At 41.4% G+C, this 19879-nt stretch overlaps 1 protein-coding gene across 1 annotated transcript in view; it reads left to right on the plus strand.

The window, feature by feature from the left end:
- The window catches only part of PPME1 (protein phosphatase methylesterase 1), a 40542-nt gene that overhangs the window by 9360 nt on the left and 11303 nt on the right, over window positions 1-19879 (plus strand). Inside the window, exons 2-5 of the mRNA XM_045022226.1 lie at window positions 10492-10585; window positions 14256-14348; window positions 17409-17466; window positions 18129-18180. Of these exons, the coding sequence (XP_044878161.1) occupies window positions 10492-10585; window positions 14256-14348; window positions 17409-17466; window positions 18129-18180 (297 nt within the window). The remainder of the gene's footprint in view (window positions 1-10491; window positions 10586-14255; window positions 14349-17408; window positions 17467-18128; window positions 18181-19879) is intronic.

The following is a 19879-nucleotide window of genomic DNA, read 5'->3' on the forward strand; positions in this document are numbered from 1 at the left end:
CCACTTCGTCGTTGAATCTTTATGCCATTGTCTGCTAGATTGACGAGCCGAATCCTCTATTATCAAATTGATATTCCTTGTGTAGATACTTATAGGCTGTCACCTCTTAACCTTCTCTTTGATATCAGATCTTGTCAAGCTAACTTATTTTCCATAAACCCATGTTGATTGACATTAATTATACTAGCCTGTAATTCTTTATTAAGAGTTCCATAACATTCTTTCGGCCTGGATTGATGGCTGGCTGGCAGGCTTATAATTACCCAACAAGCCTTGTTTATCCTTTTGAAATAATGGCATAACATTACCTTTCTTCCAGTCTTATGGAACTTCCCCAGTGTTCCAAGTCTTATAGAAAATCAACATTAATTGTCTGGAGAGCTCCTTGGCCATTTCTTTTAAAACTCTTGAATGCAAGTTATCCAGACTTCTTGGTTTTATAATGTCTAGCTTTAGTAGCTGCTGTTTGACATCTTTCTTATTCTATTTCAACAGTAACTGTTTTTCCATCTTCTTAATCATGTGATACGAATACATCATTGGACTTTTTTCCAAATATAGAACAGACTCTTTTATTGAACACTTCTGTCTTTTTGTGTTATTGACAACTGTGTAATTTCCATCTAGTAACAGACCAATACCATTGTTAGGATTTCTTTTGTTCCTAATATACTTCAAAAAATTCTTCTCCTTAATTCTGCTGACCATGGATTTTTCCTTGTCCTCTTGCTTTCCTTATCAGTTTTCTACAGTTCCTAGCTTCTGATTTATACTCTTTACTATGAACTTCCAGTTCTTCCTGTTTGTTAGCCAGGCTCCTATTATTGGTGTATAAGCAAGTAAATTTATTTTCTTCACATCCTTTTGTATCTTGATTTATGATGTTGTGAACAAAAACATTTTTTGCTAAATGAATGCTCATTTGTTCCTTTTTTTCACCCTCTTTTGTTATTGGTTTAAAGCTCTGACTGGTCTAGCGCTCTAGAAGATTGGTTCCCCTTCCACTGAGATGGAGACCAGCCAACCTGTACAGAAAGTAGACCAATGTTCCACAAAATCCAAACCACCTTACGCCACTTACCTATCCAGCAATTCACTTCCAAAATCTTCTGCCTTCTGTTTTCCTTCACCCGTAGGACAAGAAGGATTTCTGTGGTGATCACTTAGCCATGCTTCTCCTTCAGAGTTCCCTGAAGTCCTCTATAATCTGTCAAGTATCCCATAAAGCAATGCCATTAGTGCTGATATGCACTGAGACCAGTAGGTCCTTGTCTGCTTATTGCTTTTGCAGAATTTTCTTTCAAAGCACCAGGGAACTTTTAGCACACAGCAGCAGGGTACACACGGACTGAGTTAGGGCACAGCATGTAGGAGTGCTGTAGATTTGCACCCAACCTTGCCATGCACTAACTCATTGTTTAAATGTACCCTTAGTATAGAGTCCCCAAAAAGGATCGTCTTTCTTCCTTGGATGAATGGAGATCTTTATGGGCTCACCTGGTTTTTTTTACAGGTTGGGCTGAGCAGTCCACAGATGTGTGGTGTACGCCTCTCTGCTTCATTCAGCCAGCTGGATCCTCAACATCTGCATTCAAATCTAGTTTTTTCACATTCAGAAAATGAGAGGAAGCTGAGATAACAGGATTTCATTATCTTAAAATAGGTGTGTGATGTGTCATCTTCTAATTGAAGCTTGACAACGAATAATACTGAAGTCGGGAAACCCAGAGAAGTAAATCTAGAAATATAATAGAAAATAGATTTTATTTTTACAAAACCTCAAGTTGTCTTTCCATTTTTCTTTTTTTAAATGAAAGTTAAAATTCTGCAGAAATGTCTCACATTCACCAGGGAAGATTTCCTTCTAACTGTAGGAAGTGGACGTTGCAAGCCCCAATTTTAATATTCTCTGCTGATTATCCTCCCCAGAATAGAAGTGGAAAAAAGACGGTTAAAAATGGTCGTCTGGTACTCTTCCTCTCCGCTGCTTTTGTCTTGCTTGATTGTCATTGCAAAAACAAAGCCTTGTTAGTCCTGTTGAATGAGTTTAATGCTGAGCGTGAGATTTTTGTCCATACATCTGTGACGGTGCCACCCATAAGGCTTTATGGAAATATGCTTATGAATGTGTGTATGTGTGTATATATAACATAACTAGAATGTGTTTTATGCTACTGTCAGAGGTTTGTTCCCCACTTTAGCGTCCAAAAGGTGGGGACCTGCATGTACCCTTCTAAGCTTAAATCCTAGCTTAGATCTGATAGCGCTGCCACCAACCAAAAATATAGTGTTTTGGTACACTTTCCATTCCCCCAAACCTTCCTTGGGGAACCCAAGACCCAAACCCCTTGGGTCTTAACACAAAGGGAAATAAACCATTCCCCCACCTTTCCCCCTCCCAGACTTTCTCTCCCTTGGTCGTCTGGAAAGATTACACTGATTCAAACTCCTTGAGTCTAAAAACAGAGAGGGATTCACCTTCCTCCTCCTTTTCCCCCCCCCCCCCACCTATCTCTGGTGAGTTAGACTAATCCCCTGGGGTCTCAAACAAGGGAAAAAAATCACTCGGGTTCTTAAAAAGAAAAGCTTTTAATTAAAGAAAGTTTTTACTTTTTCTCTCTCTGTAAAATCAGGATGGAAATGCTTACAGGGTATACAGCTTATAAAAACTAGAGGGACTCCCTCCCCCCTAGCATAAGTACAAGCACAGCAACAGAGATAAAATATCCTTCCAGCAAATACACATTTGCAAATACAGAAAAACAAACAAAAGACTAATCCGCCTTTTTAATTAATACTCACTATATTGAATAGAAGAGACTATTTTAGGAAGCTTGGAGAGCCTGGATGTACGTCTGGCCTCTCTTAGATCCAAGAGAGAACAACCCCCAAAACAAAGAACCCAAACAAAGACTTCCCTCCACCAAGATTTGAAAGTATCTTGTCCCTTCATTGGTCCTCTGGTCAGGTGTCAGCCAGGTTCACTGAGCTTGTTAACCCTTTACAGGTAAAAGAGACATTAACCCTTAACTATCTGTTTATGACAGCTACATATGCCATGTAACACATCTCTGTAAAAGTCATGATCTACTGAATCTATTAATCCTATTTGTATGCATGTATCTTTTTTGTATTTGAAGTTATGAATATTGGCTGCATACTTGTTTGAGTCTAAGTAGGCTCTAATGAAGCAGTTGGTCAGCGTCCTGGGAAAAGATTATTCTCAGTGCCCAGTCAAGAAACACTTAAGCCAACAATGAACTTGGAGCCACCAATCCACATCTGGGCTTTCCCAGGAATGTGGCTTGGCTGGTAAGGAACTCGGTCATGCATGGACATGTGACTTTCCCAGGTGACTCCAAAACTCCATTTTGTAGCTGGACTTTGCATAGGAGAGAGGACGGGGTCTCCACTTAAAAGAGAGTCTATTTAAGCCCAGGGGAGACCCCTCCATTTGGTCTCCAGCTGGCTAAAGAGAGGGCCTCTCCACCCCCAAAGATACCTGAAAGAAACTGGAACAAAGGACAGTGACTGGAAGGGGTGTGAGTGATTGCTGGACCCAGACTAAAAAGAGATTCGTCCGTAAAAGGAAGCATTCTGGAACTGGTGAGGATCTTATCCGTATTCAGTTTCTTACTGTATTAGACATAGACGTGCGTGTTCTAATTTATTTTACTCGGTAATTCACTTTGTTCTGTCTGTTACTACTTGGAACCACTTAAATCAGGGGTTCTCAAACTGGGGGTCAGGACCCCTCAGGAGATTGCAAGGTTCTTACATGGGGGGTCGTGAGCTGTCAGCCTCCATCCCAAACCCTGCTTTGCCTCCAGCATTTACAATGGTGTTAAATATATAAACAAGTGTTTGTTTTTAATTTATAAGGGGGGGGAGGTCACACTCAGAGGCTTGCTATGTGAAAGGGGTCACCAGGACAATAGTTTGAGAACCACAGACTTAAATCCTACTTTCTGTATTTAATAAAATCACTTTTTACTTCTTAATTAACCGAGAGTGTGTATTAATAGTTACAGATGCACAGCTGTCTCCCCCCCACATCAGTGTTATAGAGGGCGAACAATTTGAGTTTACCCTGTATAAGCTTTATACAGGGTAAAATGGATTTATTTGGGTTTAGACCCCACTGGGAGTTGTGTTCTTGTCTTTAACACTCAGCTGCCCATCTGTGAGCTGCTTTCAGTTAAGTCTGCAGCTTTGGGGCAAATAATTCAGACCCTGGGTCTGTGTTGAAGCAGACGGGAGTGTCTGTCTCAGCAAGACAGGGTGCTGGGGTCCCGAGCTGGCAGGGAAAGCAGGGGCAGTAGTAGTCCTGGCACATCACTTGGCAGTTCCCCAGTGGGGGGTTCTGCGATTCAACCCGTCATAGCATCATCAACAGAATTGTCAGCAAAGTTTCCTTTGTAGACACTTTTATTCGTAGTGGTGATATAAAGGGTGCGAGAGACTGAGAGAGGCCTTGAGCTCAGCTGGATTTCTAGTTTCCTGGTTGAGTTTTCTGCTGTGGCAGTTAGAGGGGAAAAGAATCATCTTCAGATTTATAAACTGGGCATTTCTGTTCTGAGTATTGTGCTGTGTAATGTTCCTACAGTGTCTCTTACAGCTTCACACTCGGAACAGGCTGCATTTTGTGTGGCAGCTCGGCACCTCAGTGTATTGTTACCAATTTCAGGTCACAAAGTGTAGTTCTCACTCGATGCAATTGCTAGTTCATGCTGGATTCAGTTCCTACTGATATACCTGTCAGTGAGCAGGGCTGGAGGCTAGATCCTTGTTATAAGTGGGGAAGTAAGTCAGCTCGCTCTAATATTGTGTTCTCCTCTCTAGAGGATAAAGGATAATTTTCACATTTTGAAAAAGTGCAGTGTTGCAAAAGAGCAAGCCTTGCAGTATTGCCTGTGTTCAGGCTCCAGTCTCTGGGGCTGTTCAGTGCCGGGCAGGAAGTCACCAGCTGGCCACATGAAGTTGCATCAACTGAGAGCCGTGATTGAGTGGGGGCAAAAGGGACTGTGCGTGGTGGACAGGAAAGAAAATGCGTACGTTAGAAGGGAGCTGTAGTGCCTCCCAACACCTTTGCCTCTCGAGTGCTATGTGCTGAATGAGTGACGGCGGTATTTCATATTGAATGTTTTGGTGTGACTCTCTTCTGAGTAAAAACTCTACTGGGGGTACAGTTTTGGTTTTAACTTTTTTGGATTCTGTTACCTTCTCTGTTTTTTTGTTGTTGTTGGTAGGGGCTTATTGGGTAGAAGGGGGTGACAGTCTAATGGTGGAAAGGCCTTTTCAAAGAGGAAGGTTTTGCAGCATTTCCTAAAGATGCCGACGGGGTATAACTGCTTGTAGAACTGCTGCTCCAAAGGATAAGACAGTAGATAAGCAATAGTCTTGGACCACTGCATAAGGTGAGTATAATACTGAATAGCCCAGGAGATCAAGTCTTTTCTAGCAACAGAGACGATTCCACTGAGGCATCAGAAGTGCACGCTGCCTTGCTGACATGCCTTATCTCCCTCACCATAGAGAAAACCACCATAGAAGTCAGTTACTTACTTACATACGAAGTTGATCGGCACTTTAATAATATATAAGGTCTCTATGGACCTGATGTGTGCAGGAAGTCGTCTGTTCCATCAGCTGAATCTGTTCAATCCAGCCATTGATGTCTGGACTTTTGTTCTTAGTCCACTGTTTGAGAATGGCTTTCTAAGCCAATAATGTTAGCATGAAAAGAGACCCTTCCTTGTTCCCTCCACTGATGACAGCTTCCTTATGAGTCTCTCAGGTATACGTAGTGCCGGGTACACAGTACAATGCTCTTTCATGGAGTACTTTGGCAATTATTTGGCAGATATCTAATTGTGAAACCATCTGATTTCTGGGCTGTATTTCTCCCATGTGTGCTATTAAATACCTAGGAATATTCAGCCAACTGGATCACTCAATTGGCCATTCAATTTTTTGGTGAAGCTAGAACCGTGTTTCTCAAGCAGTGGGTCTTGACCTCCAGGGGATTCACGAAAGGTTATCCAGGGGCTTGCAAGGCATTTAAAACTCTATTAAAACCGGAAACAAAATCTTGCTCCCACATTCCCTTGCCCTTCAATGTCAAGTGTTCTATCAACCTCTCGAAACACACAACCATATATTTTTTTATTCTTTTATTGTGTGTCATGAAGATTTTTTTTTTTTACTTCAAATAAGGTATCACCAATCTGAAAAGGTTGAGGAACACTTTATTAGAGTAATATCCTTCCTAATGTTATGTTGTATTCTGGAATGTTCTGTTTGTCAACCGGGGAAACATTTTATTTGAAAAATAAAGTTTTGGTATTTTCCATTAGTACAGAGTATCCCTGTAATGTGTCTTTGCCTAAACAATCTAGGCAAGATGTTGACAGTTTGATTTTTATCTCACTATTCTTAGTTTCATCCATGCTGCTCCTGCGATAACACTCCAATAACAGACAAAGAAGCAGTTTGGAGAGTAGTTATTTGCACACTGATCAAATTCTCCCAGCCCAAAGGCTCAGCGGGGACAATGTAGAAGTGGAAACGTAGACTCTGAATTTGCTGGCTCTTGTGGAGTTAATCCTATTCAACTTCAGTATAACTTTGGTAATGGTGCAGTACATACAGCATTTAGGCATTAGACCTGTGCACATACCTGTTTTATTTAATATAATAGATTCCAGTGAACTTGTTTTATTAAAACTCTCTTGTGTGAACTTCCAACCTGGGATTTAGCTGTTCTATCCCCATTAATGTTAATAGGTATTATACAGGTAAATCCCCATATGCCTCACTACATTTAACTTTTCTTTCCATAATTTCTGCACTGTCTTGTCGGCCACAGTGAAATTTACATTCTCTTTCTAGGTGATCTTCATTGGTACTAACTATACTGTATAACAAGAGGAGACTGTTGTTGGTACAGTTCTGATCTCCTCACAAACGCTGATTTATCAGCTGCAGAATATCTTTATTTAGATGCCATGCTAGATTAAAAACCACCCTTGTTAAGTAGCTGACTCTTTACTGTTCAAGCCAAAAGCATCAAAATGGTTTTTGTAGATGGCCAAATTCCATTTTAATTATTGTCCTTGGGCTGAAGCATAAAATTAGGACTAAAAGAACAGAGTACTTATGGCACTTAATAGACACTCACACATTTATTTGTGCATAAGCTTTCGTGGGCTACAGCCCACTTCATCGGATGAATAGACTGGAACATACAGCAAGAAGATATTTATACATACAGAGAACATGAAAAGGTGGGAGTAGCCATGCCTACTGTAAGAGGCCAATCAATTGAGATGAGCTATCATCAACAGGAGGAAAAAAAACTTTTGAAGTGATAATCGAGATGACCCATAGAAGGTGTGAGGATACTTAACATGGGGAAATAGATTCAATTAGTGTAATGGCCCACCCATTCCCAGTCTCTTTTCAAACCTAAGTTAATTGTATCTAATTTGCATATTAATTCAAGTTCAGCAGTCTCTCTTTGGAGTCTGTTTTTGAAGGGTTTTTTTGTTGTAAAATTGCCACCTTCAAGTCTGTCACTGAGTGGTTAGAGAGGTTGAAGTGTTCTCCCACTGATTTTTGAATGTTATAATTCCTGATGTCAGATTTGTGTCCACTTATTCTTTTGTGTAGAGACTGTCTGGTTTGGCCAATGTATATGGCAGAGGGGCATTGCTGGCACATGATGGCATATATCACATTGGTAGATGTGCAGGTGAACGAGCCCCTGATGGTGTGGCTGATGTGATTATTCGCGTGACACCATCATAGGACCTAGATATGTGGACAGAGTTGGCATCAGGCTTTGTTGCAAGGATAAGTTCCTGGGTTCCTGTTTTTGTTGTTTGGTGTACGCTTGCTGGTGAGTATTAGCTTCGGATTGGGGGGCTGTCTGTAAGCAAGGACTGGTCTGTCTCCTAAGATCTGTGAGAGTGAGGGATCATCTTTCAGGATAGGTTGTAGATGTGCTGGAAAGGTTTTAGTTGGGGGAAGAAGGTGACGGCTAGTGACGTTCTGTTTTCTTTTGTTGCGCCTGTCCTGTAGTATGTGACTTCTGGGTACTCTTTTGGCTCTGTCAATCTGTTTTTTCATTTCAGGAGGTGGATATTGTAGTTTTAAGAATGCTTGATAGAGATCTTGTGGTGTTTGTCTCTGTCTGAGGGATTGGAACAAATGTGGTTGTATCTTAGAGCTTGGCTGTAGACAATGGATTGTGTGGTGTGTCCTGGATGGAAGCTAGAGGCATGTAGGTAAGTATAGCGGTCAGTAGGTTTCCGATACAGGGTGTTTACTGTGCTAATAAGTGATGGTCACATAGTGTCTAGGAAATGGACCACTTGTGTGGATTGGTCTAGGCTGAGGTTGATGGTGGGATGGAAATTGTTAAAATTGTGGTGGAATTCTTCAAGGGCTTCTTTTCCATGGGTCCAGATGATGAAGATGTTATCAATGTAGCATGAGTAGAGCAGGGGCGTTAGGGAATGAGAGCTAAGGAAACATTGTTCTAAGTCAGCCATAAAAATGTTGGCATACTGTGGGGCCATGCGGGTACCCATAGCAGTGGCACTGACGTGAAGGTATATATTGTCCCCAAATGTGAAATAGTTGTGGGTGAGGACAAAGTCACAAAGTTCAGCCACCAGGTTTGCTGTGATATTATCGGGGATCGTATCGGGGATACTGTTCCTGATGGCTCATAGTCCATCTTTGTGTGGAATGTTGGTGTAGAGGGCTTCTACATCCATAGTGGCCAGGATGGTGTTTTCTGGAAGATCACCGATGGATTGTACTTTCCTCAAGAAGTCAGTGGTGTCTCGAAGATAGCTGGGAGTGCTGGTAGCATAGGGACTCCACATAGCCAGACAATCCTACTGTTAGGGTTTCAATGCTTGAGATGACGGGGCATCCAGGATTTCCAGGTTTATGGATCTTGGGAGCAGATAGAATACCCCTGGTCGGGGTTCTAGGCATGTGTCTGTACAGATCTGTTCCTGTGCTTTTTCAGGGAGTTTCTTGAGCAGATGTAGTTTCTTTTGGTAACCCTCAGTGGGATCAGAGGATAATGGCCTGTAGAATGTGGAGTTAGAGAGCTACCTAGCAGCCTCTGTTCATATTCCAACTTATTCATGACGATGACAGCACCTCCTTTGTCAGCCTTTTTGATTATGATGTCAGAGTTGTTCCTGAGGTTGTTGATGGCATTGTGTTCAGCATGGCTGAGGTTATGGGGCAAGTGATGCTGCTTTTCCACAATTTCAGCCCATGCACGTTGACGGAAGCAATCTATGTAGAAGTCCAGTCTGTTTTGACCTTCAGGAGGAGTCCACGCAGAATCCATCTTTTTGTAGTGTTGGTAGGAAGGAATCTGTGGGTTAGTATGTTGTTCAGAGGTGTGTTGGAAATATTCTTTGAGTCGGAGATGGCAAAAGTAGGATTCTAGGTCACTGCAGAACTCTGTCATGTTCGTAGGCCTGGAGGGACAAAAGGAGAGGCCCCGAGATAGGACAGATTCTTCTGCCGGACTAAGAGGATAGCTGGAAAGATTCACAATATTGTTAGGTGGGTTAAGGGAGCTACTGTTGTGGCTCCTTGTGACATGTAGCAGTTTAGACAGTTTAGTGTCCTTTTTTCTTTTGTAGAGAAGCAAAGTTTGTATTGTAAATGGCTTATCTAGTTTTTGTAAGGACGACGTTTTTGTGTGGAAGGTTGGTTTTTCATTAGAGTATCCAGTTTTGAGAGCTCAGTGTTAATCTTTCCCTGTTTGCTCTATAGGATGTTGATCAGGTGGTTTTGCAGTTTCTTTGAGAGTGTGTGGCACAATCTCTTAGCATAGTCTGTGATATATGTAGATTGTAATGGATTTTTTACCTTTAGTCCTTTTGGTATGATGTCCATATGTTTGCATTTGGAAAGGAAGATGATGTGTGTCTGTCCGAGTTTTTTGATGAAGTTGATGGGTTTCCACTCCATACGGCTAAATGCAGTGGCTTGCATAATGACAGGTTTCAGAGTACTCTGAAACCTGTCAAAATTAGGACCATATACTAGTCTCGATCAACAGTAGAACTCCTGAGGTTAGTGGAACTTTGCACAAAGATCAAGGATAGACTATGACCTGTCTGTAGTAACCTTTTCATTATCATCATAAGTCTTGTTCAATATCACTTAGTGGGGAAAACATTCTCACTCACAGCTTCCCCCTACTTCTGTCCTTTGTTGCTCTCTGATTTGCCTCAAAAAAACCTAATGGGAGGTAAATGGGATTGGCTATAAAACTGTTAATACTATATGAGGGAACTACAGGCAAAATATCCTTCACTTTCTATCCTAACCCTCTGTCAAGTGTTGTGGTGACATGTCCATTTTAAAAAATGCGCTGTTTCATCAGCTTATGGCAATTTGAGTGAAGCATTATAAAATACCCATACTCTTGCAAAAAATTTTGTTTTGCAGTCCTGGAAGGAAACGAGACTTTTCCCCAGTCCCTTGGAGCCAATACTTTGAATCTATGGAAGATGTTGTGGTTGAAAACGAAAACGGCAAGGATATATCCTTTTATTTTATTCCCAGACTGAATTCTTCCTGATCTCAAGTGACTGGTGGGATTGTGTATCTTGGAGTTTATCAGGGATTCTCTTACATTTTTTTTAATTGTTCCCTCTGTTACCCATCTTTTCCTTTGTGCTAATCAGTGCTACTGCCCCAGGCAACACCTTTGTGCCAACGATTAGGTTGCAGAGGGAAAATATCTAGAAAAGTTGGCTTCTTGGTATTGCTTTCTCACCTCAGTTAATGTTTGGCCATTGAAAACAGTGTCCATGGGACCTAGGTAATAGTGTGTTAATGCTCTAGCCTTTCTCCTCTGAAAATGTGAGATCAAATTCACACACCCCTAAACTTCTGCCAGGTTAGTTCATGTTCCTGGGATGGCCACTTTTCTAGTGCAGGCTTGTCAACCTCGCAGATTTTAATACACTGCTTCCCTGATATAATGCGACCCGATATAACATGAATTTGGATATAACGCGGTAAAGCAGTGCTCCGGGGGGGGGGGGGGGCGAGGGGGCGCACTCCGGCGGATCAAAGCAAGTTCAATATAACGCGGGTTCACCTATAACACAGTAAGATTTTTTTTGGCTCCCGAGGACAGTGTTATAGCGGGGTAGAAGTGTACAATCATCATTCTGTTCAGGCCAGGCCATGACAAGGATAACGTGAGGAGCTGCAGGTCAGGATTGAGGTGCATTGGCACAGCTGTGTGGGAGACATTTACACCGTGTACCTGTACAGGGTTGAGAGAGTGCCAGGCATCTGGAGACAGTTTCACTAGCACCAAATTCACCAGGGGAAAACGTCTCTCTTCTGTAAAAGAAGCTGAACTCCTCTTGCGCTTCACCATGTTCATTCAGCCTGTGGTTGAATGGTGTCCTTTAGCAATGTACCACTAGCCGCATGCTAAATGGGAATTGGGGGGGGGACTCCCTTTCCAGAGGGAAAGGAGAGCCATAGCTAGGTTGAGAGCTGTGGTTCTACCTCAGCCTTCTCCTGGAGTGAGGACAGCTTTAAATTCTGCCCAGGATTCAGAAAAACCTTGCCAGCAGAGACTGCCCGAGAGATGTTCTGAAACAGTACGTTTCCGGAGTGCCTTCCCTTACTCTGCCCACTCTGTGCACTGCACTGGTTGACTCTGGATTCTCCGTTGGGAGCCAAGTGATGAATCTGTCCAACTTCAAGGAAATCCCTTGAACCATTCAGTTTCAGGAGCAAGGGGAGCAAAAAGAAGGCCAGTGCACAGGACCAGGAATAAGGAGTTCTGAGTTCTTTACCTGCGTCCGCTATAGATGCGCTGAATGACCTTAGCCAAGCTATTCCTCTCTGTATTTCAGGTTCCCCGTTTATAAAATGGGGACAACACCTACCTGTCAGGGCTGTTGTGAACCTCACTTATTGTTCGTAAAATGCTTTGAGATCCTTGAATAAGACGTGCTGAAGATGTGCAAAGTAGCATTTCTATAGATCAGACTTTGTACAAATTAGTATAACTTAAACGGGTCTCAACTGCAAAGTGAGAAAAGAAAAGTAAAACCTTTCCAGGCTGATGTAGGAAGCCAAATTTCAATCCAGAGCCAAGAGCTGTTGTTGTTGTTTCTGTAGGTCCAGAAGTGTGTGTGGTGCATTAGATGATTAAAATCACCATGGAAGCAACCTGAGGAACATTCTTTACTTATAGGTTTCAGCCTAGCAGCCATGTTAGTCTGTATCCGCAAAAAGAACAGGACTATTTGTGGCACCTTAGAGACTAACAAATTTATTTGAGCGTAAGCTTTCGTAGGCTGAAACCCACTTCATTGGAAGCATGCAGTGGAAAATACAGTAGGAAGATATAGATACACACAGAGAACATGAAACAATGGGTGTTACCATACACACCGGAGTGATCAGTTAAGGTGAGCTATTACCAACAGGAGAGAAAAAAAACCTTTTTTGTAGTGGTAATCAAAATGGCCCATTTCCAGCAGTAGACAAGAAGGTGCGAAGAACAGTACTGGGGGGGGGGGGGGAGAGGAGAATAAACATGGGGAAATGGCCCATTTTGATTACCACTACAACATTTATTTATTTTTTTCTCTCCTGCTGGTAATAGCTCACCTTAACTGATCACTCTAGTGCAGACAGTGGCAGTAGACAAGCATCCACCGAAATGCGGCTGACAAGCAGCAACGTCAATAGGCGTCGCCGCCGAAAATCGGCAGCATTTCGGCGGCGACACCTCTGGATGACGCTGCTTGTTGCCATTTTGTTTAAATTGAAACATTCCAATGGGAGCCTGCCCAGCTCCCCAGCTCCTCGGCAGCAGGGAGTCGGGGAGCCTCTCTCAAACTGGAGCTCTCACGGTTGTCAGGCTCCCTGCTGTGCAGACAGGGCTGTCGGGTTCTAGCTCCCTGCTCTCTGGCAGGTCACTGGGAGTCGGGTGCTGCTGGCTGCTCCATTTCATTTTTTAGTTCTACTTTTTGTTCCAATCAAAAGAGAAACTTTTTTGTTTTTAAATGTCAGGATTTCCCTTGGAACAGAAGTTTTCTATTTTAACCAGCTCTAGTTAAGTGACTTCTCCAATCGGTCTGTGTATTAGAGCCCAGATCTCCTGACTCCCAGACCAGTGTCCTATCCCTGGTGCACACTACCTTGAGATTAGTGGGTTTTAACTTTTTGTTTTCATTTGCGGACCCCTACACCACTTCTGGAGGTGTGGACCCCTTTGGAAATCTCTGACTGGAGTCCATGGACCACAGATTGAAAATAGTTTTTCTACTGATTGCTACTTTTTTAGCTGGCTTTCCAGGATACGGAGATAGCTGATGTCTCCCTGCAGCTTACCTTAACAAAGACACCTCACTACCTCATGGATTCCCAAGGGTAATTTTATTGCCCAGAGTGACACGTATAGGTTTGTCTGTTTCCTCTGTCAAGTAATGGGAGAGCGTGTTAGACAAAACACCAGTTTGTGGTCCCCAGTGGTGTCCTGAGCATTCCAAGCTTTTAACTTCATTTTTCCCTATTGATTTGCTTTCTTTGATACACATTACGTTACAGATACTATTTTCTTGGAGAAGAGGGTGTGTGAGGAGGAACATAATAGAGTATGGGATGATGGGAAGGTAGACAGTAAAGCTAGGTGGATAGTATGGGCTAAACTTTTCCCTTGGTTGTAGTTTGATCTGTAGATTATGTATTTATTTGATTACTTAAGAATGCCCAGTTATCAGTCTGAGATGTGACAGATTCTTGTCCCAAGATCAGGCCCAGTATTAAAATTACTGTTCAGTTGCGAATCCTGATGTGCACAGTTGCAACATGCACATTGTAGGAACCCTTCTGTATTTACAGTAGTTTAATACATTTAGCAAACCTTCTAACCCAGTAAGGTAGATGGAGATAATATAGAATGTACATCTGAACATCCATATACTCACCCCGTCCCTTGTCGAACAACCTGAAATGTTAGCCCTTATCTTCCTCATCACCATCACCTTCCTCCTCATCAGTGGCCATCATTCTGTACAAACCTATTGATGCTGAACAGAGGGCAGAATTGTGGCTTTCTTGTGTACGCAAGTAGTAATAAAGTTCTGGCAACCTTGTATGTTCTGTGAAGGGTCAAACTCAGTAGCTTGTTTCAGATGATTTTATTAAGAAACATTGTCCTTAACTGTTCATACACTTTTCGAATTTATAAAAGTGGATCGGAGGGCCCTGTCTTACTTTTGTTGCATGGCGGAGGCCATTCTGCTCTTTCCTGGGCTGTGTTCAATGTAAGTAAGTTGATTGGAAGTAGAAGTACGTGTATACAAATGTTGCGTCTTCCATCCATGAATGACATGAAAATATGAAACCCTGCTAAGCATGGGAAAGATAATTCAGAAAGGTCCTTGTAATCTGCCTGTCTGTTGAACTCATGTATTCGGACTCTTTATCACAAGCAGTAAATATATTTTATGAACAAAACACATCTAAGGTCGAGCGTCTGCCAACAATTAGGATGTGGAGCTTCATCGAAGCAACAGCAATTTCCATGCCTCTGACCTGTTTTAATCTGAGATGCCAGGATGTTGCTCATCACAGTTAAACCAACTTTTTTCCCCAGATTGACTTTCCACAAATAACAAGATGATGTTATTCCTCTCCATTAAAGATGGTCAATAAGTTTGAAGCTATCTTCTTTTCACCTTGACAATACTGGTGTTGCATTGATGGCACCACATTATGACCAGATTTGAACGTTAATTCGGAAAGCCTCAGTGCTTGAGAGAAACTGAAACCCAACCTGATGTTGTGTCAATGGGAGCAAGTTTCATGGCTTAACTTTTTCCCCGCCAACAAATATATATAAATATATATATATATATATATAAAGCCTACAGGTTATAAACCCAATTAATAGCAGCATGTATAGCTGTACTTGGGGCCCTGACTTTAACCCAGCAACTCTGATTGTAGATCTTGTGCCTGATGGATGGGTGTCTCTCCATCTCTTGATCTAGTCTGTCTCAGGTTTTTATAGGGCAACTTTCAGTGAAGTATCTGTGAACTTTATAAAAACCTTAAACAGATCAGATACACACCAGTCACATGCAGTTTTCACCGTGGTGTTAGTCCTCGTGCAGTTAGGCCAGTACAAAGTGACATTGTGAACGAAGGTCCACACAACTAATGGGAATGAACAAATGAACAGTTTGCAAGCATTTCAAGCATTGCCGTTTGCAAGCGTTTCAGAATCCCAAGATGATTGCCACTGAATAAATCAGAGGTGGTGCACCTAGCCATGAATCATGTTATAGTCCTCAGTTAACCTCTGGTATGTCAATTATTTATGCAGTTACTGGACTTGGCAGTTAAACATTGTATAGGATGCATGTCATTTGACTTTGCCGTAGACCCACAAAAACTATGTAGCTGGAGAAAGAACTATGAAGACCATTAGTCCATTCCATTCTGCTGTCAGTATCAGCTTGTTCCCTGGGTATATTTTTTAATGAAAATTTACTCTAGTCATTCATATATTAAATGTTTGGGATGGAAAAAATTATTTTTTAAAAATAATTGTGTGGCTAAAGACTGTAAACAAAATTGCTACAAGCAGAATCTACCTACCTATCTTTCTCTCTCTCTCTCTGCTCATTGGTCTAACAACTTATTGGTAAATGTAATGGTCATGGATGGATTTGTTCTTGGCTCACCAAAGCAGTTCTGTTCTGATAAGTCAAGGTCACGAGAGAACTTCCCTTACTATCACATTCAGATTACCATCTTACATTGTGATTTTTAGCAGATGACCTCTCAAACTGCTGGTTAAATTAATGCTTAATTTTTTTACCATTGGCAAACTGGGGTTCCGAGTTGATTTTAAATGGTCTAAAGTCTGTTTCTGGCTGTAATGGTTGTTCTCTAGATTGTGGCTGCCGGAGTTATTTTAGAATGGGGAAAAGGAAACAAAATGTAGTAATCAGAAGGATGTCGTTTTAATGGCCAATATCTCATGACAGACTAGGCCAGAAATGAATGCTCTACATCGGGGTAGGCAACCTATGGCACGCGTGCCAAAGGCGGCACGCGAGCTGATTTTCAGTGGCACACTCACTACCCAGGTCCTGGCCACTGGTCCGGGGGGCTCTGCATTTTAATTTCATTTTAGATGAAGCTTCTTAAACATTTTAAAAACCTTATTTACTTTACATACAACAATAGTTTAGATATAGATACTTATAGAAAGAGACCTTCTAAAAACGCTAAAATGTATTACAGGCACACGAAACCTTAAATTAGAGTGAATAAATGAAGACTCGGCACTCCACTTCTGAAAGGTTGCCCACCCCTGCTCTACATCAATGACAGAAAGGGATTCCCATATCTGAATGGTATAAAGCATCCATTTCTAGCCCTAGTTGGTAGGCGATACTGTCTTTAGTCCCTTGGTCCAGCGTTGTATTTTCCCTGGGCTTGGATATAGTAAGTTCTGAAACATCAGGTCAGTGCAACTGTCAGTCTGTGCCTATCAAGTAGATGGGGCTCTCTTGCTCTTCCTTCTGTTAAGAGCCTTTCAACAGATTTCACCCCTACCACTGGGACATGATTTCAGCAATTGAGTGCCCAACACAGAATCCTATTTTTGAAGCCTTTTATTCAGCACAGAATGCTACTTCATCACCATGGTTCGTGAAATAACTTATGTAAATTTAGATGGCAGGAACAAATAATGAGGCGTGATCTTATTGCCGTCTGGTGTTACTTAAAAAGCATCGTCGTTTTGTTAGTAACCCAGAGGACAAGAACGCTCAATTTGGTATATTTCAGTGTTACTGTAAAATTCCATTCTTTGAGAACAAATTGAGTCTGTGCTGTAAAGCAGCTGCTAATATCTTCTTGCCTACTGTGGAGGCAGTGCTAATTTTGGAACATGTAGGGGCTTGGAAGGGGAGGCATCACTTCAGTGTATATAATGGTATTGCTGCACTTCAGTTTTTAGAGGTGTTGTAGAGATTGAAACTTTTCTCCTAAGAAATTTGATTTCTCATTTGTCTGAGTTATGGAATGTAGTGGGGTGGGGGTGATCAATTGACTGTCTGGTGAAAGGGATGGTGCTTTTTTATTTCCTAATTAAAGATCACATACTAAATATTCTTGCTTCAACTTTAACTTCATGGCTACTCTGTGCCCCGTGTCCAGTCTTGCTTCAGCAGTGTCACGGACAGATGTTTCTTTTAGACCCATCTTGGCTTTTGCTTCTGTTGCAGTGATTCATTTAATATTGTGAGCCCCTTTCTTAAATGAGGTGTGGCAGTTTTCAAGCTGTATATCTTTGTCCCCTCTTGCAGTCTGCGATCATTAACAGGATTCAGTGTAGGACTGTGGCTTTAGATCTCAGAAGTCATGGTAAGTAATTAGACTTAAAATCAAATTCATGTTCCAGTACATTTCTATTTATTTTTTACATTTGCATTTAAATTAGATTTAATTGAATTACCCCATCAAAAAACTGAGTTTATAGAAATACCTATGAAATAGTCAAAACATTGCTACTTGATAGTCAAGGTGGGGATGAAAAGAATGTAGCCCATGTAATTCCACAATAAAGCTAGTGGCTTCTGTTTTATATAGAAGTGAAGATTCCACATGCCTGAATATTCTGCTCCAACTTGATTCCCCATACGGCCTGGGATCAGTAGTCTTGGTGAGCCCAACTACCATGTAAAGGATGACTGTGTAGGCAGCCTGCTCTGTAGGAACCTAGGGATGATCGTCAGTCTTAAATTGCCAATATATGACCTTTACTTGGGCATAGTTTCCCACCTCTGAACTACAGTGTAATAAAGTACCAAGCATTTTTATTAAACTTATCGTTTTAATTATCCAAGATGACTGAGAGGTGATGGAAACACAGTTATGATTACTGAGTAAATGTATACAGAACTACTATTATATCTGGGCTCATAGTTGCTCTTATTTAACACCTGAGGATTCTGAAGATTTTTAATCTGCTTTAATAGTGTCTTTTTAATTCAATTTGATTTGATTTATGTTTTTTTGCTTCACAGGTGAAACAAAAGTTAGGAATCCTGAAGATCTGTCTGCAGAAACTATGTCAAAGTATGGAAGTTTACATTCTCTTTAGCCATTTCAGACTTTCCCAAATCCTTATATCTTCTCAATTCTTTGTTCTTTCATTCTTATCAACTTTTTACCCATCTTCAGTTTCCCTTCTATGAAGACATCATACATGCCAGTCATGTAAGGGGGCACTAGAACTTAAGCTGAGTTCCACTTTTCATTCTAATTCATCCTTCTCTTAGTTGCTCATAACTTTCCTTCCTTTTCGGAAAGTTTGAACAACATCAGGTTAGCTGCAAGTTGAAATCATAACTCCAACAGTAGATGCTAGATATTTCAGACCAGACTTGTTCTGTAGATCTCCCTGAAAGGTAATGCTGGTGAGGAAATTCTCCTTTGTGATTTAAAAGGTATGAACATTTAAAGTTGGTAATGCTATGGATCCACATCAGAATTTTTCTCCCCCTTTTAGGTTTGGGGTTTTTTTTGTTGTTTTTTTTTAAGAACTCCTTCAGTTAAAACCCATCTGCAATTGAGCAGTGTTTTTTTTAAACTCACTTTTTAAAAAAATTCTCCAACTCTTTCCATTTAAAAAAAAACTGTAACATCAAAGCTAACTGCTGAATTTGAGTTTTTACTGCAGTGTTCACTCAGCCACTTTGTTCATATGTAGTATGATATTTTTTACTTTTTTCTCTGTTAAATGCCAACTTTGGAGAGCTATTTGTTACTGTCCTATCAAGGTACAGATTATGCACTGTGACAGATTTAACAATGCAGGAATGCACTGATCTTCTGGAATGTTATGATTTTTGGGGGAGATGTAATTTTTTTTCATCCTGAATGTGGAATTTGCACTATTTCTTAGTATTGGATGTCTGTAAAAATGGAAGCGAAAGTGTGATTTCTCCACTTGCCCAGCACCTCCCACACAAACCTTTCTCCCCTGTGACTGTCTCCATCCCCAGCTCTACCTTCTCCACTGCACTTCAGCCTGTGCTTCCCTTTCCCATGACTGTCAGGTCTAAGTCCCCAGCCTTCACCTTCCCGTGGAGTCATTTCTTTGCTTTTAAATGCCTCTGAGAAAAGAACAGCAGGCATATAGACTTCCTTCATTCTACCCTTGCTTCTCCTGATCTTCTCTTTTGCCTCCAACCCTGTCTTCTCAACTTTCCACTCGCTTTCTCTGCTCAAAAGCTTACCAGTTTTCTCAGGGAGAGAGTTATTTATCAGAGGGGTAGCCGGGTTAGTCTGTATCCACAAAAACAACGAGGAGTTCAGTGGAACCTTAAAGACTAACCGATTTATTTGGGCATAAGCTTTCCTGGGTTAAAAAATCCCCACTTCTTCAGAAGCATGGAGGAGAACTCCATGCATCTGAAGAAGTGGGTTTTTTACCCACAAAAGCCCATGCCCAAAGTTATTTATATTCTCCTTTACTCATTGTTCCTGGAAGAGGTCACAAGACACACATTTAGGGTCAGATCCAAAGCTGGTGTAAATTGGTGCATCTGCACTGAAGCCACACTGATTTACACTAGCTCAGGGTCTGGTTCTTGTATTACTCTACTCATGGTAGTATCTGGGTGCACTGTGCCTGGCTTAAATGTAGGGAAAACCCCTTTCCATTATTATTTCAGCCTGTATTTCAAATAACACTTCTTATCCATCCTGATGTGGGTCAGTTTTCTTTCCCTTGAAAGATTCCTTTTCCATACCTGTCCTTCACCCTTGGGTG

This window comes from Mauremys mutica, chromosome 1 (assembly GCF_020497125.1).
Source record: "Mauremys mutica isolate MM-2020 ecotype Southern chromosome 1, ASM2049712v1, whole genome shotgun sequence".
Taxonomy (NCBI): Eukaryota; Metazoa; Chordata; order Testudines; family Geoemydidae; genus Mauremys; species Mauremys mutica.